Source organism: Nicotiana attenuata, unplaced genomic scaffold (assembly GCF_001879085.1).
Source record: "Nicotiana attenuata strain UT unplaced genomic scaffold, NIATTr2, whole genome shotgun sequence".
NCBI classification, from domain to species: domain Eukaryota; kingdom Viridiplantae; phylum Streptophyta; class Magnoliopsida; order Solanales; family Solanaceae; genus Nicotiana; species Nicotiana attenuata.
Window position 1 is genome coordinate 246,483 of NW_017671569.1, and position 15,317 is coordinate 261,799.

The following is a 15,317-nucleotide window of genomic DNA, read 5'->3' on the forward strand; positions in this document are numbered from 1 at the left end:
CACCCTTCGTGCTTTTACTCTCATCCTCACCAAGCAATAATATAAACAAACGTGCACAGCATCACCCTTCGTGTTTTTACTCTCATTCCTCACATATAATCAATAGAATAGGCACGAAATGGCACATCGTGCGGCACGGAATCACCCTTCGTGCTTTACTCTCTTTTCCTCACAATAAGCAAATAATGCACGGCATCACCCTTCGTGCGTTACACTCTTTCCTCACAAGAAACAAACAATGCACGGCATCACCCTTCGTGCTTTAACACTCTTCCTCACCTAATCAACAATCACAAACAAGGGCAAGGGAATAATAAAACAAGAATGGAAGTCCCGGCAAGGGTACACAAACAAACAATTAAAAACCCGGCAAGGGTACAACATCAATAACCAACAACGTCCCGGCAAGGGAATAAATCATTAACTCTTCTCTTTCTTTCATTTTCATCTCATAGTTCACATTATCACTTGAGCCAATGCTCCAAGGAGTTACTTATCTCATATACCTTCACAACTTGTATGAGCCAATGCTCCACGAAGTTCAAAGATCACAATTTCTTTCACAAAATCTTTACAACATATAGAAGTCGTCAATTAAGAATGGAAGGCATAACAACAACCAAACTATTCGCAAAATAAGGACTCACGGTCATGCTAGACACCAATGTATAGATACTCGTCACCATGCCTATACATCGTACTCGACAATTAGCAAGTTACAAATAAGACTCAACTCCTATTCCCTCAAGCTAGGGTTAAACCAAACTCTCAAGGCTCAACTATGGCTTTACCCCGTAATTCCACCTCCAATCCGCTCGAATCTAGCCACAAATTACTTAATTACTTTAATAAACATTAAATGAATCAATTTGAATGCATAAAAATGAGTTTCCCAAAGTTGTTCCCAAAAATTCCAAAATTGCCCCCGGGCCCGCGTGGTCAAAACCCGAAGTTCGAACCAAAACCCGGTTACCCATTCCCCCACAAACTCAAATTTGTAATTTGTTTTCAAATCGGACCTCAAATTGAGGTCCAAATCCCCAATTTTTTAGAAAATCTAGGTTCTACCCAAAACCCCCAATTTCACCCATGAAAATCATTGATTTTAAGTGGAAAACATGTTAAATGATGTTAATGATTGAAAGAAATGAGTAGAAATTAACTTACAATTGATTTGGAGAAGAAAGATTTCTTGGAAAATCGCCTATGGGTGTTTGAGTTTGAGAAATGTGAAAAATAAAGTTCAAAATCGGTTAAGTATAAAATATGCTGGGCTGCGGATATGGGAAATGCGAAATTGGGTTCGCAAGGTATGGGAAATGCGAGAAAAATGTTCGCATTTGCGAACTCAGGCCTGTTTGGGGGTCTTTGCATTTGCGACACTAAACTTCGCATTTGCGAAATGTCCAACCTCGCATTTGCGAGATTTTTGGTCGCATTTGCGAACCCAGCAGAGTGCCCCCTTCCTCGCAATTACGATGCCAGGCTCGCATTTGCGAGCTCGCAATTGCAAGGCCTGCTTCGGAATTGCGAAAATTGCAGAACTGAAATGCCAGATTTTCCTAAGTTCAAAAATGCACTCTGACACCTATCCAAAACTCACCCGAGCCCTCGGGGCTCCAAACCAAATATGCACACAACCTCAAAAACATCCTACGGACTTGTCTGTGCGATCAAATCGCCACAATAACATCAAAATAATGAATCAATCCTCAAAATCACTAGTTTTTCTTCAAACTTCATAAACTTTCAAATTTAGAGTTTTAAGTCCGAAGCACGTCAAACGACGTCCGATTTCAACCAAACTTTACAGAAATCGCTTAAACCATATATAAGAATTGTACCGGGCGCCGGAACAAAAATACGGGCCCAATACCACAGTCTTTTAATCAAATTTCATTTCCAATTTCCTTAATTATTTCCAGAAAACAATTTCACACAAAAATTCATTTCTCGGGCATGGAACCTCGGAATTCGATTCCGGGCATACGCCCAAGTCCCATATTTTCCTAAGGACCCTCCGGGACCGTCAAATCACAGGTCCGGGTCCGTTTACCCAAAATGTTGACCGAAGTCAAATTTATTCAATTTAATATCAAAATTTAGCATTTTTCTCACAGAATTCATATTTAAGCTTTCCGGCTACGCGCCCAGACTGCACACGCAAATCGAGGCAACCCCAAATAAGGTTTTCAAGGCCTCAAAAGCACAGAATGAGTAAGGGAACAAGTGATGACCCTTTGGATCGTCACATTATCACATCAGTCTCACCATGTGATTTTCCTTTCTATCCTGCCCCTAGAGCCCAAGCAGAATCAACAGACAATGTGTGTATTGATTCCACAACAGAGCCAGCTACTACTTTCACTCAGCCACCTAACACCAATCATTCAGTCTCTCCTGCTGAACCTATCACTATGCCTAGAACCAATTCACACTCTATTCCACCCTCTAGTGATACACACTCTCCCCTTTATTCTCCAGTTCCAATTCTGTCTAATAGTCCTATTCCCATTCCACTTCCTCCAATCAGAAAGTCAAAAAGGATCACTCAGAAGCCTGCATATTTGAATGACTATGTGTGTAATACTATTATTCTTTCTGATCTTACCTCTTCCTATTTCATTCAACCCTCCAAGCCTAGTGTGTTTTCTTTTGGTGCTCTTTCACTCAACAACCAAAAGGTACTTCAAACACTATCTACTACTTCAGAACCAAATAGTTTTGCTCAAGCTTCTGCACATCCAGGTTAGAGGAAGGCTATGGAAGCAGAAATTGAGGCACTTGAGTTTAATCACACTTGGGACATTGTGGACTTGCCACAGGGGAAGAGAGCCTTTCCTTGCAAGAGGGTATATAAAGTGAAGCACAATTCTGATGGAACAGTGGAGAGGTTGTAAGCAAGGCTAGTAGTAAGGGGGGACATTCAATGGGAAGGCATAGACTACTTTGAGACCTTTTCACCAGTGGTGAAAATGACTACCATTCGATGTCTTTTAACAGTGGCAGTAAAGAAAGGATGGAAAGTTTCTCAATTGGATGTTAATAATGCTTTCCTACATGGGGACTTACAGGAAGAAGTGTACATGAGATTTCCTGCAGGACTTGTTCCCCCTAAGCCTAATCAAGTCTGTTTATTGAGGAAGTCTCTCTATAGTTTGAAGCAAGCCTCACGACAATGGTATTCTAGGCTTGCAGGAGCTCTCGGTTTCAAAGGATACTCTAGTTCCCTTAATGACTATTCCCTGTTCTTTAAACAGAAAGATGGCCTAATTTCCATTTTAGCTGTTTATGTAGATGATATATTACTTACAGGCAATGACACAAAGGAAATTGATCACATTTGCACATTCCTCAACACAGAATTCAAAGTCAAGTATTTAGGTGTAACGACCCGACCGGTCGTTTCGAGCTTTTGCACTTTGATCGCCAGTTCTCGGGCATGACTTGCCCCGTGTTATGTATTATGACTAAGGTAGATCGCTGGTTTTGGTTTTCAGGAAAAATTAAGAATGAATTTGAAAGAACAGTTTCAGTTGAAAGCTTTGAATTTGAAAGGTTTGACCAAGAGTTGACTTATTTGTATATGAGCTCGGATCGGAGTTTTTATGATTTGGTTAGCTTCGCTAGGTGATTTGTGACTTAGGAGTGTGATCGGAAGTGGTTTTGGAGGTCCGGTGTAGAATTAGGCTTGAATTGGCAAAGTTAGTATTTTCGCGAATTCCGGTTGGTAGGTGAGATTTTGATCCGAGGGTCGGAATGGAATTCGGAGAGTTGTTGTAGTTTCGTTATGCCAATTGTGATGTGTGTGCAAAATTTTAGGTCATTCGGACGTCGTTTGGTTGGGTTTTTGATCAAAAGCGTGTTCCAAAAGTTTTAGAAGAACTTAGGCTTGAATTCGATGTGAATTGATGGTTTTGATGTTGTTTAAGGTGTTTTGATGATTGGAACAAGTTTGAATGATGTTTTAGGATGTGTTGACTTTTGGTTGAGGTCCCGGGGGCCTCGGGTGAGTTTTGGGTGGTCAATCGGACCATCTTTGGCTTTGAGAATTGCAGAAATTTCATCAGCTATTGCAGGGGTATTTTGGCCTTCGCGATCGCGAGCCTGGGGCTGCGATCGCATAAGAGGAATTTGGGAGGCAGGCATTTTGTTCACCGCATTCGCGGTTGGGCGTTCGCGATCGCAGTGAGATAGATGGTGCAGCATCGCGTTCGCATGGGAGAATCCGCGTTCGCATAAGAGGACCCGGTGGCCCGGTAGAGTTGTTCTTCGCGTTCGCATCTTATGGCTCGCGTTCGCGTAGGTTTGGAATGAAAGGCATCGCGTTCGCAGGCCAGTCGCGTTCGCATAGGGTTATTTTGAGAGGCCAGAATTTTGTGCTTCGCGATCGCGAGCCTTGGGTCGCGATCGCATAGAGGAAAGGTCAGTGCTGGGCAGAAGGTTATAACTTCATTTCATCCACGATTTTGGGTCATTTTTCACCCATGGCTGCTCGTTTTTGGAGATTTTAGGAGGAAATGAAAGAGGGACTCAAGAGGAATCGACTTGAGGTAAGAATCTTGGTCTTAAAACTTGATTATATTGTGAAACCCACCTAGAAATTCATGGAAATTAAGCCTAAAATTGAAAAACTGGGGCTTGGGATTTTGAAATTTGATTTGGGGATTTGAAGGACCAATTGGGGTCGGATTTGAGAACTTTTGGTATGTATGAACTCGTGAGGAGATGAGGAACCTATTGATGTGAAAATTTCCGAGTTTCGAGAAGTGGGCCTGGGGCTCGGGTTTTGCCAATTTCGAGATTTTTAATAATTTTTGATTGTTTTCGATTGGGTATTGTTCCATTGGCATATTGTGACGTATTCGTTCTGGTTTTGGATAGGTTCGACGCGCGTGGAGGCCGATTTGAGGGGCAAAGGCGTCGCGAGCTAGAGATTTAGCTGGTTCGAGGTGAGTAATGATTGTAAATGATATCCTGAGGGTTTGAAACCCCAGATTTGCACACCGTAGTGCTATATTGAGGTGACTTGCACGCCGGATAGCGAGCGTGGGGTAGAGCACCATTGGGGATTGTGACTTGGTCCGTCCCGATTGATGATTTTACCGCGTGTTTGACTAAAACTTATTTGTTATTGTGATGATTTGGGCTGATTGCCATATTTGGGGTTCATGCCAATTATTTGAACCCTTCGGGGATTTTATCACTGTTTCCTCACTGTTTTGACGTATTATTTGGACACAGTCCTGTTGATATTTATAGTTTTACAAACTCAGCCAATTTTACTCAGATTTGAAACTTAAATGATATTTCTAAATGATATTTTGGGCTGAGAACTACTGTTTTACAAATGCCCGAGGGGCTTGTGATGATTTTCGGACTGAGTGAGGCCGAGGGCCATATGTGAGGAGGCATTCAAGCCTCGAGTGTGATGTGAGGAGGCTTTCAGGCCTCGAGTGTGATGTGAGAAGGCTTTCAGGCCTTGAGTGTGATGTGAGGAGGCTTTCGGCCCTCGAGAGTGATGTGAGAAGGCTTTCAGGCCTCGTGTGTGATGTGAGAAGGCTTTCAGGCCTTGAGTGTGATGTGAGGAAGTTTTCAGGCCTCGAGTGTGATGTGAGGAGGCTTTCAGGCCTCGAGTGTGATGTGAGGAGGCTTTCAGGCCTCGTGTGTGATGTGAGAAGGCTTTCAGGCCTTATTTTATATGCCACGAGGTGGCTTGATATTGCGCTTGGGCCGTAAGGGGCCCCTCCCGGAGTCTGCACACCCTAGTGAGCGTCGTCGACGATATATGGACCGGGCTGCACGCCGCAGCGAGTTGTGGATCGGGCTGCACGTTGCAGTGGTTACTATATGATACTGTTCTGAGAGTGATTTGAGAGAGAGAGCCCGAGGGGCTGAGAGTGTTTCTGAGAGTGAGCCCGAGGGGCTGATACTGTTTTGAGATATTGCCCGTTGGGCGAACTTTTATGTGATCATCTTGCATATTTACTTGCCTTTTTACCTATTATACTATGATATTTGTGCTCGAGGGGCGGTTTTTCTGTGCTTATCTGCACTAACTGTTTGAAATCATTTCGTAATTGTTGGAAAGATCATTTTAAAAAGAGATTTAAAACTGAGCCAAGAGATTTCCAAAGATTTCACAGCTTCACTGTTTTTCTCAAAGGATTGTACCCTGCTTCTATACAGCATGTTGGTCGCTTTACGTGATGTCTTACTGCTCAGTTGTTATTTACCTTTATTACTCACTGAGTTGGAGTACTCACTTTACTCCCTGCACCTCACATGCAGATGCAGGTATTAGATCACCCGGTAGCGGGTTTTGAGCTGATTAGAGACTATGCTATCGAAGTTGAGCGAGGTGACCGCCAGCGTTCGCGACACCGCATTTCTTCTTTTTATTTATATATCCTATTTAGTATATTTCCGGCTTTGTAGTTGTAATTTCACTCTAATAGATGCTCGTGACTTGTGACACCCCGATTAGGGCTGTATTGGGTTGTATTTCCGCTAATTAATACTATTAAGTCATATTTAAGCTGTTTATTTATGTTTAACTATTTTTGAAAGGACGAGTTGGGTTAGTTGGCTGGCCTCGTCTTCACGACAGGCGCCATCACGACCAGTGCGGGGTTTGGTTCGTGACAAGTTGGTATAAGAGCCTAGGTTACTAGGTCTCACGAGTCTTGAGCAGGTTTAGTAGACTCTCGCGGATCGGTACAGAGACGTCTGTATTTATCCTCGAGAGGCTGCATAACCTTTAGGAAACTTCACATTCTTGAATTCTTATCGTGCGTCCTTGATTCAGCTTGAAAAGAAACTCTTGAAATTCCTTCCACGCATTTGTATGCGCGCATGAGCGCTCAGTATCAGATGTGCCTTGATGGCTTGTGATTCCTCGATCAAGGGGCAAGATATGATCTCTGTGAGTTTGATGTTGGGCCAGTCTGGAGGACTTGACGCCGGATCTTTGCCTATGGCTTGAGCACCGATGTGCTGACTGTGTGAATAAGTGTTTTGAACTTATATGTTCGGTATTGTCCTTATTAGTGGAAGTGTCGGCTGGGTAGCTATGTAAAGAGTGTATTGGTACTGCGAGATGTATCTACGTGACTTGGAAGTGATGAGGAAGGTCTGCTGGATGATAGATGAACTATTAAGTGTATGATTTCCATTGTGATTGGATGTGTAGCTCCGAGTTATGGGCGCGTGAAGAATCTTTCGTGTCTCCTAGTTGGGAGTGAAGTAAATTTCATGTTGCGGTATGAGTTCAGGCTCAGGGAGACTAAGGGGCTGTGTAATGTGTATGACGGTGGGAGGTATACTGAAATGTTATATTGAGGCGAAGCAGGTGGGCTATCTCCTGCGGAGTGTTCTGAAGTGGTGTGATCCTTATGTGTATGTTGGAAGATCTCATATGTAAGTGAAAAGTATGTGTTGAAATTTGGAATTTCGGGTCGCTGAAGAGAGTGGGCTTAATTGTTGCGGGAATGAATGCGAGAATTGCAGAAGAGTTACAGTACGGGATGATCTGTGTTTTCNTAAAATAGAATACAGAAAGAAATCTAGATAGATGAAGTAGCTTGATGGTAGACTGAATCGGTATGGAAAGGATATGATTAATTCTTTGTGTGTGCTCGAGGTAATGAGGTCGTACAGGTATTTTGCAGCAAAGCTCTTGAGTTCTGACAGCTTGCTTAGCTTGGTCTGGTTAGAAGGATTCAGTCCTAGCAGTTTAGCTTGTGCAAAGGGAATTAGGAGAGAGTTCTTGTTGGGTTTTACCGTGGTTTGGAGATGTATATTTTCTATAGGCATGCGGAGCATGGGATGTGTAATGATTTTTTTTCTTCCAAATGGGATCAGTGGAAGTTCTTGGCTAGATGAGTTACAGTTCAGTTCTGAAAAGAAGTTCATAAAATTCTTAGGCAACAGGTAGCCTCAGGTAATCAAGGAAATGGTACTGCTAATTGGAAGTGATTTGACGGGAGTATATATTTCAGAGAAGGGGTAATGTGATTAAACTGATGATATTTCGATAGTATTGCGGCACTTTCTTGTTGGGTCGACTGGTGATATTCGGGTTGCTTGGTGGCACAGGGAAATCTTAGAGTAAATGATTGGGTATTAAAGGTGTGGCATGGGTTCGGACGGCGAAATTGGGATCGGATATGGTGATTCATGTGTTGTGTGGATGTGGAGACGGAAGTTCTCATAATCAGGCTATGATGGGGTATGTTAGATCCGGATGTGATGTTGGGGTTTAGACTGGTTGTCTCCGTGTTGGGTTATTCAGAACTATTGCGCTATGAGCTATGCCGGAATGCCACGGGTTGAGTGGCGAGGTGTGTCGGAGTATATCCTGGTAGAGTTGTTTAATATTGCGAACTGACGGCTGGGAAGGATTGTCTTTCGTACTTGGGCTCTTGTGATGAGTGTCTGTGCTGAGGCTCCTTATATTGATTCAGTTCCGGTGTTGAGGGACTTTTCGAATGTGTTTCTTGTGGCCGGGCATGTCGTCGGGCGAGGTTGTGGATTTCGGTATTGATTTGGTGCCGGGCACCGTATCGTATGGCACCGGCAGAGTTAAGGAGTTGAGGGGCCAGCTTCGGGATTTCCTTAATAAGGAGTTCATTGGTAGGCCAATGCGGATGGTGTTCTAGCTTGAGTCGGCTCGGTTGGCTCCGAACTGCATTGTTGAGGGAAGTGTCGATTCGATTGTTGTTGAGCTTATTAATAATCTGGTGAGATCAATGAATTACCTTTCTGTGTTGCGAGGTGTTGTGATTTGTTGGTTATGGGCACATATGGTGCGGTTCATTTGGGGTCTCCTAGTGGAAGTCGAGCGGGAAAGTAATGGCGTATCGGTCATGTCCTATCGGGTTTGCGTGGCATATGTTATTTGTTGCACCGTGGGTGTAATGATTTTCTTTGGTTCCAGACATCAAATTGTGCGTAACTGTCGATTTTTGAGCATAATGACTCGAGGTGTTTCATGTGTAACATTGTTTGGATAGGATCGCGCATTGTAGCGAGGCTACGTGGAAATAAGACCTTTCGGGGTAGATTCATGTGTTCTATTTTTATGATGTGAGACGGGGTCTCAGCTTTTTGTTATGATGGTACTGATGAGCTTGAGATACAGTTCCTTCGTTTGGGGTTATTTTCTTGATTTGAGGATATTCAGACCGTTTCTTATCGGTGCGCGAATTATGCGAGTTGTGGCTTAGGCCTGTATTGATGTGTCATGTCACCAGAGTGGTGTGTTGGATTCGAGGTGATCGTTGGGGTCATTAATGAATACGAACGGATTTGATTTCAGCATGTTGGAAGGATAATATCGAGGCTCGACTCGGAAATCTGCTGTGGTATTAGCAAAAAAGAAGGAAGTGACTTCATGAATGGTTGACCTGAGAAATGGTTATGGTTTGTTGTGTGTTTCCTTTATCATTGGCAGTATGTGAAAGTGTTGGAATGAGACTTTAGTTGGTAAGAGGTTTCCTATTGATATTCGGTTGTTATGTGCAGCTACTGTTAATAGAAGTTATCGTTTCGAGTGTTTGAGTTATGTGGTATATCATGTAATTGCACCTGAGGTTGCAGGTATGGGTTATTACAGCTGGTTCGGGATTATTCAGAGTATAGATGTGAGGTTCTAACCTTGTGTGTGATTTCGGAAAGTGAAATGTTGTTCTATGACTCATGGGCTAGACTGGATTGTGTGATTTTAGTTAAAATGTGTTATCGGACCTATATGAGATAGAGTGACGTGGGATCACCCCCGGGTATATGCATGGTAAGGTTATTCAGCGATTGGTTGGCTTTTAAAATAGCTCTGGGTCGTTCGAGGACGAACGTGTGTTTAAGTGTGGGAGGATGTAACGACCCGACCGGTCGTTTTGAGCTTTTGCAATTTGATCGCCAGTTCTCGGGCATGACTTGCCCCGTGTTATGTATTATGACTAAGGTAGATCGCTGGTTTTGGTTTTCAGGAAAAATTAAGAATGAATTTGAAAGAACAGTTTCAATTGAAAGCTTTGAATTTGAAAGATTTGACCAAGAGTTGACTTATTTGTATATGAGCTGGGATCGGAGTTTTTATGATTTGGTTAGCTTCGCTAGGTGATTTGTGACTTAGGAGTGTGATCGGAAGTTGTTATGGAGGTCCGATGTAGAATTAGGCTTGAATTGGCGAAGTTAGTATTTTGGCGAATTCCGGTTGATAGGTGAGACTTTGATCCGAGGATCGGAATGGAATTCCGAGAGTTTCTGTAGCTTCGTTATGCCAATTGTGATGTGTGTGCAAAATTTCAGGTCATTCGGACGTCGTTTGGTTGGGTTTTTAATCAAAAGCGTGTTCCGAAAGTTTTAGAAGAACTTAGGCTTGAATTCGATGTGAATTGATGGTTTTGATGTTGTTTGAGGTGTTTTGATGATTGGAACAAGTTTGAATGATGTTTTAGGATGTGTTGGTACTTTTGGTTGAGGTCCCGAGGGCATCGGGTGAGTTTCGGATGGTCAATCGGACCATTTTTGGCTTTGAGAATTTCAGAAATTTCATCAGATGTTGCAGGGGTATTTTGGCCTTCACGATCGAGCCTGGGGCTGCGATCGCATAAGAGGAATTTAGGAGGCAGGCGTTTTGTTCATCGCGTTCGCGATCGCAGTGAGATAGATGGTGCAGCATCGCGTTCGCATGGGAGAATCCGCGTTCGCATAAGAGGACCTGGTGGCCCGGTAGAGTTATTCTTGGCGTTCGCATCTTATGGCTCGTGTTCACGTAGGTTTGGAATGAAAGGCATCGCGTTCACAGGGCCCCAGTCGCGTTCGCATAGGGTTATTTTGAGAGACCGGAATTTTGTGCTTCGCGATCGCGAGCCTTGGGCCGCGATCGCATAGAGGAAAGGTCAGTGCTTGGCAGAAGGTTATAACTTCATTTCATCCGCGATTTTGGGTCATTTTTCACCCATGGCTGCTCGTTTTTGGAGATTTTTGGAGGAAATGGAAGAGGGACTCAAGAGGAATCGACTTGAGGTAAGAATCTTGGTCTTAAAACTTGATTATATTGTGAAATCTACCTAGAAATTCATGGAAATTAAGCCTAAAATTGAAGAACTAGGGCGTGGGATTTCGAAATTTGATTTGGGGATTTGAAGGACCAATTGGGGTCGGATTTGAGAACTTTTGGTATGTATGAACTCGTGAGGAGATGAGGAACCTATTGATGTGAAAATTTCTGAGTTTCGAGAAGTGGGCCCGGGGCTCGGGTTTTGCCAATTTCGAGATTTTTAATATTTTTTGATTGTTTTCGATTGGGTATTGTTCTATTGGCATATTGTGACGTATTCGTTCTGGTTTTGGATAGGTTCGACGCGCGTGGAGGCCGATTTGAGGGGCAAGGGCGTTGCGAGCTAGAGATTTAGCCAGTTCGAGGTGAGTAATGATTGTAAATGATATCCTGAGGGTTTGAAACCCCAGATTTGCACACCGTAGTGCTATATTGAGGTGACTTGCACGCCGGATAGCGAGCGTGGGGTAGAGCACCGTTGGGGATTGTGACTTGGTCCGTCCCGATTGATGATTTTACCGCATATTTGACTGAAACTTATTTGTTATTGTCATGATTTGGGCTGATTGCCATATTTGGGCTTCGTGCCAATTATTTGAACCCTTCAGGGATTTTATCACTGTTTCCTCACTGTTTTGACGTATTATTTGGACACAGTCCTGTTGATATTTATAGTTTTACAAACTCATCCAATTTTACTCAGATTTGAAACTTAAATGATATTTCTAAATGATATTTTGGGCTGAGAACTACTGTTTTACAAATGCCCGAGGGGCTTGTGATGATTTTCGGACTGAGTGAGGCCGAGGGCCATATGTGAGGAGGCTTTCAGGCCTCGAGTGTGATGTGAGAAGGCTTTCAGGCCTCGAGTGTGATGTGAGAAGGCTTTCAGGCCTTGAGTGTAATGTGAGGAGGCTTTCAGGCCTCGAGTATGATGTGAGAAGGCTTTCAGGCCTTGAGTGTGATGTGAGGAGGCTTTCAGGCCTTGAGTGTGATGTGAGGAGGCTTTCAGGCCTCGAGTGTGATATGAGGAGGCTTTCAGGCCTCGTGTGTGATGTGAGAAGGCTTTAAGGCGTTATTTTATATGCCACGAGGTGGCTTGATATTGCGCTTGGGCCGTAAGGGGCCCCTCCCGGAGTCTGCACACCCCCAGTGAGCGCCGTAGACGATATATGGATGGGACTGCACGCCGCAGCGAGTTGTGGATCGGGCTGCACGCCGCAGCGGTTACTATATGATACTATTTTAAGAGTGATCTGAGAGAGAGAGCCCGAGGGGCTGGTACTGTTTTGAGATATTGCTCGAGGGGCGAACTTTTATGTGCTCATCTTGCATATTTACTTGCCTTTTTACCTGTTATACTGTGATATTTGTGCCCGAGGGGCGGTTTTTCTGTGCTTATCTGCACTAACTGTTTGAAATCATTTCATAACTGTTGGAAAGATCATTTTAAAAAGAGATTTAAAACTGAGCCAAGAGATTTCCAAAGATTTCACAGCTTCACTGTTTTTCTCAAAGGATTGTACCCTGCTTCTATACAGCATGTTGGTTGCTTTACGTGATTTCTTACTGCTCAGTTGTTATTTACCTTTATTACTCACTGAGTTGGAGTACTCACTTTACTCCCTGCACCTCGCGTGCAGATGCAGGTATTAGATCACCCGGTAGCGGGTTTTGAGCTGATTAGAGACTATGCTATCGAAGTTGAGCGAGGTGACCGCCAGCGTTTGCGGCACCGCATTTCTTCTTTTTATTTATAAATCCTATTTTGTATATTTCCGGCTTTGTAGTTGTAATTTCACTATAATAGATGCTCGTGACTTGTGACACCCCGATTAGGGCTGTGTTGGGTTGTATTTCCGCTAATTAATACTATTAAGTCATATTTAAGCTGTTTATTTATGTTTAACTATTTTTGAAAAGACGAGTTGGGTTAGTTGGCTGGCCTTGTCTTCACGAGAGGCGCCATCACGACCAGTGCGGGGTTCGGGTCGTACAGATATACACTATTTTTTTGGGATGGAAATTTTAAGGGAAAAGCAGGGCTTCATCATTAGTCAAAGACAGTTTACCTCAGAATTGTTGCAAGAGTTTGATTGTTCAGGAGCAGCAGTCTCTTCTCCTTTGGATCCATACTGCAAACTTCAGGTAGACCAAGGCACACCATTAGAGGATCCTACTGTTTATCGACATTTAGTAGGTAAGTTGAATTATCTCACAAAAACAAGACCAAACCTTTGTTTTGCTCTCTTGTGTTTAAGCCAGTATATGCAAAAGCTCTGTTCTTCACACTTTTCAGCGGCTTTGCGTGTCTTGAGATATCTGAGAGCAGATCCTTCCCAAGGGATCTTCTTCTCTGCTGATCCTTCCTTTGATTTGATTGCTTTTTGTGATGCGGATTGGGCGGCGTGTAGAGATTCTCGTCGTTCAGTAAGCGGATTCTTTATCACTCTCGGTGGTGCTCCAATTTCTTGGAAATCGAAGAAACAAATCTCCATTTCTTTATCCCAGCAGAAGCGGAATACAAGTCTATGAGGAGGGTGACCGCAGAAATCACTTGGTTGGTCCGTTTGCTTGCTGATCTCTCAGCACCACCCACTCTACTAGTGCCCGTTCACTCGGATAGCCAAGCCGCCATTCACATCGCTCGCAACCCTATCTTCCATGAGCGGACTAAGCACGTCGAACTGGACTGCCATTTTGTCCATCAATAGTTCCTTTCTGGGCTAATCTCGCTTTCTTTTCTTCCATCGGAGCATCAGCTAGCAGATCTCTTCACCAAACCCTTGTCTGGGGCTTCCCACAGCCACATTTTGACCAATTCACTACTAGAATTCCTGTAAAAAGCAACCAAACTTTTGCGACCAAAGTTGGTCTGTCAAGAAAAGCGACCAAAGTTGGTCGCTAAACTGGTGAAAATAATAAAATAATAATTTTAAATACATTAGCGACCAAGGTTGGTCGCTACTTGGTCGCTAAATTAGTCAAAATGTTGACTGGACTGGTCAGACTTGCTTGGTCAAAGGTTTACTGAGATTAGCGACCAATGTTGGTCGCTAAAAAGGGACCCACCTACAAGATTTTAATAATTATATTATTATTTTAAAAAAATTATAAAATATATATATATATATATATATATATATATGTAATTTAAAATTTGCGACCAACGTTGGTCACTAATTAAAGGGTTGCCAGATAGCGACCAACTTTTGTCGCTAAAGTCGGACTTAGTTATAAAATTTTAATAATTATATTATTAATTTAAATATTATAAAAATACAAATAAATCTGATTTATATTTAGCGACCAACTTTGGTCGCTAAATTAAATTCATGTATAATTTGCGACCAAAGTTGGTCTCTATTCAGGTCAACAATGGTCAAAATTAAAAATCACTTTTGTATTTACTATCTAAATAATATAAATGTAAGCCGTTAATACTTTTGTAATACAAGGGATGAATAGTACTACGAAGCGTGCCGTGTGTGTCTCTATATATATATATATATATATATATTAACGTCAACAATGGTCAAAATTAAAAATCACTTTTGTATTTACTATCTAAATAATATAAATGCAAGCCGTTAATATATATTATACTTACCCTGTACTACGCACTAAGTATAAGTGTATTAGGTAATATTATATCGAATATATAAGGCGTATATATATATATATATATAATATATATACACTTACGCTGTACTATGCACTAAGTATAAGTGTATTAGATAATATTCTATCGAATAAGGCGTATATATATATATATAATATACATACTTACGCTGTACTATGCACTAAGTATAAGTGTATTAGGTACTATTATATTGAATATGGCTTTTATATATATATATATATATATATATATATAATATATATATAGTTACGCTGTACTATGCACTAAGTATAAGTGTATTAGGTAATATTCTATCGAATAAGGCGTGTGTATATATATATATATATATGGCTTATATATATATAATATATATACTTACGCTATACTACGCACTAAGTATAAGTGTATTAGGTAATATTCTATCGAATAAGGCGTGTGTATATATATATATATAATATTGTGACGACCCAAAGGGTCATCACCTGTTTTCTTATTCATTTCGTGCTTCCGAGGCCTTGAAAACCTCATTTGGGGTAGCCTCAATTTGCGTGCGCAGTCCGGGCGTGTAGCCGGAAAGCTTAAATATGAATTCTGTGAGAAAAATGCTAAATTTTGATATTAAATTGGAAA

The 15,317-nt window shown here is 42.1% G+C and overlaps 1 protein-coding gene across 1 annotated transcript; it reads left to right on the forward strand.

Annotated features, from left to right (window-relative positions):
* The first annotated feature begins 1,282 nt into the window (after positions 1 to 1,282).
* On the forward strand, positions 1,283 to 13,600 carry LOC109209047. Its single transcript, XM_019372215.1, has 6 exons — positions 1,283 to 1,310; positions 2,350 to 2,748; positions 3,004 to 3,128; positions 3,261 to 3,315; positions 13,170 to 13,265; positions 13,365 to 13,600. Exons 1-6 carry the CDS (start codon positions 1,283 to 1,285, stop codon positions 13,598 to 13,600), a joined length of 939 nt encoding a protein of 312 aa, XP_019227760.1.
* The last annotated feature ends 1,717 nt before the right edge of the window (positions 13,601 to 15,317 follow it).

What these genes read in the sequence shown, in the direction of transcription:
- LOC109209047 (XM_019372215.1), top strand. Translation starts at nt 1,283, where the DNA reads ATGGGAAATGCGAAATTGGGTTCGCAAG. An exon ending in TGCGAAATTGGGTTCGCAAG is followed by an intron (nt 1,311 to 2,349) that starts GTATGGGAAATG and finishes ATTCCACAACAG; the next exon opens with AGCCAGCTACTACTTTCACT. An exon ending in TCAAGCTTCTGCACATCCAG is followed by an intron (nt 2,749 to 3,003) that starts GTTAGAGGAAGG and finishes GTCTTTTAACAG; the next exon opens with TGGCAGTAAAGAAAGGATGG.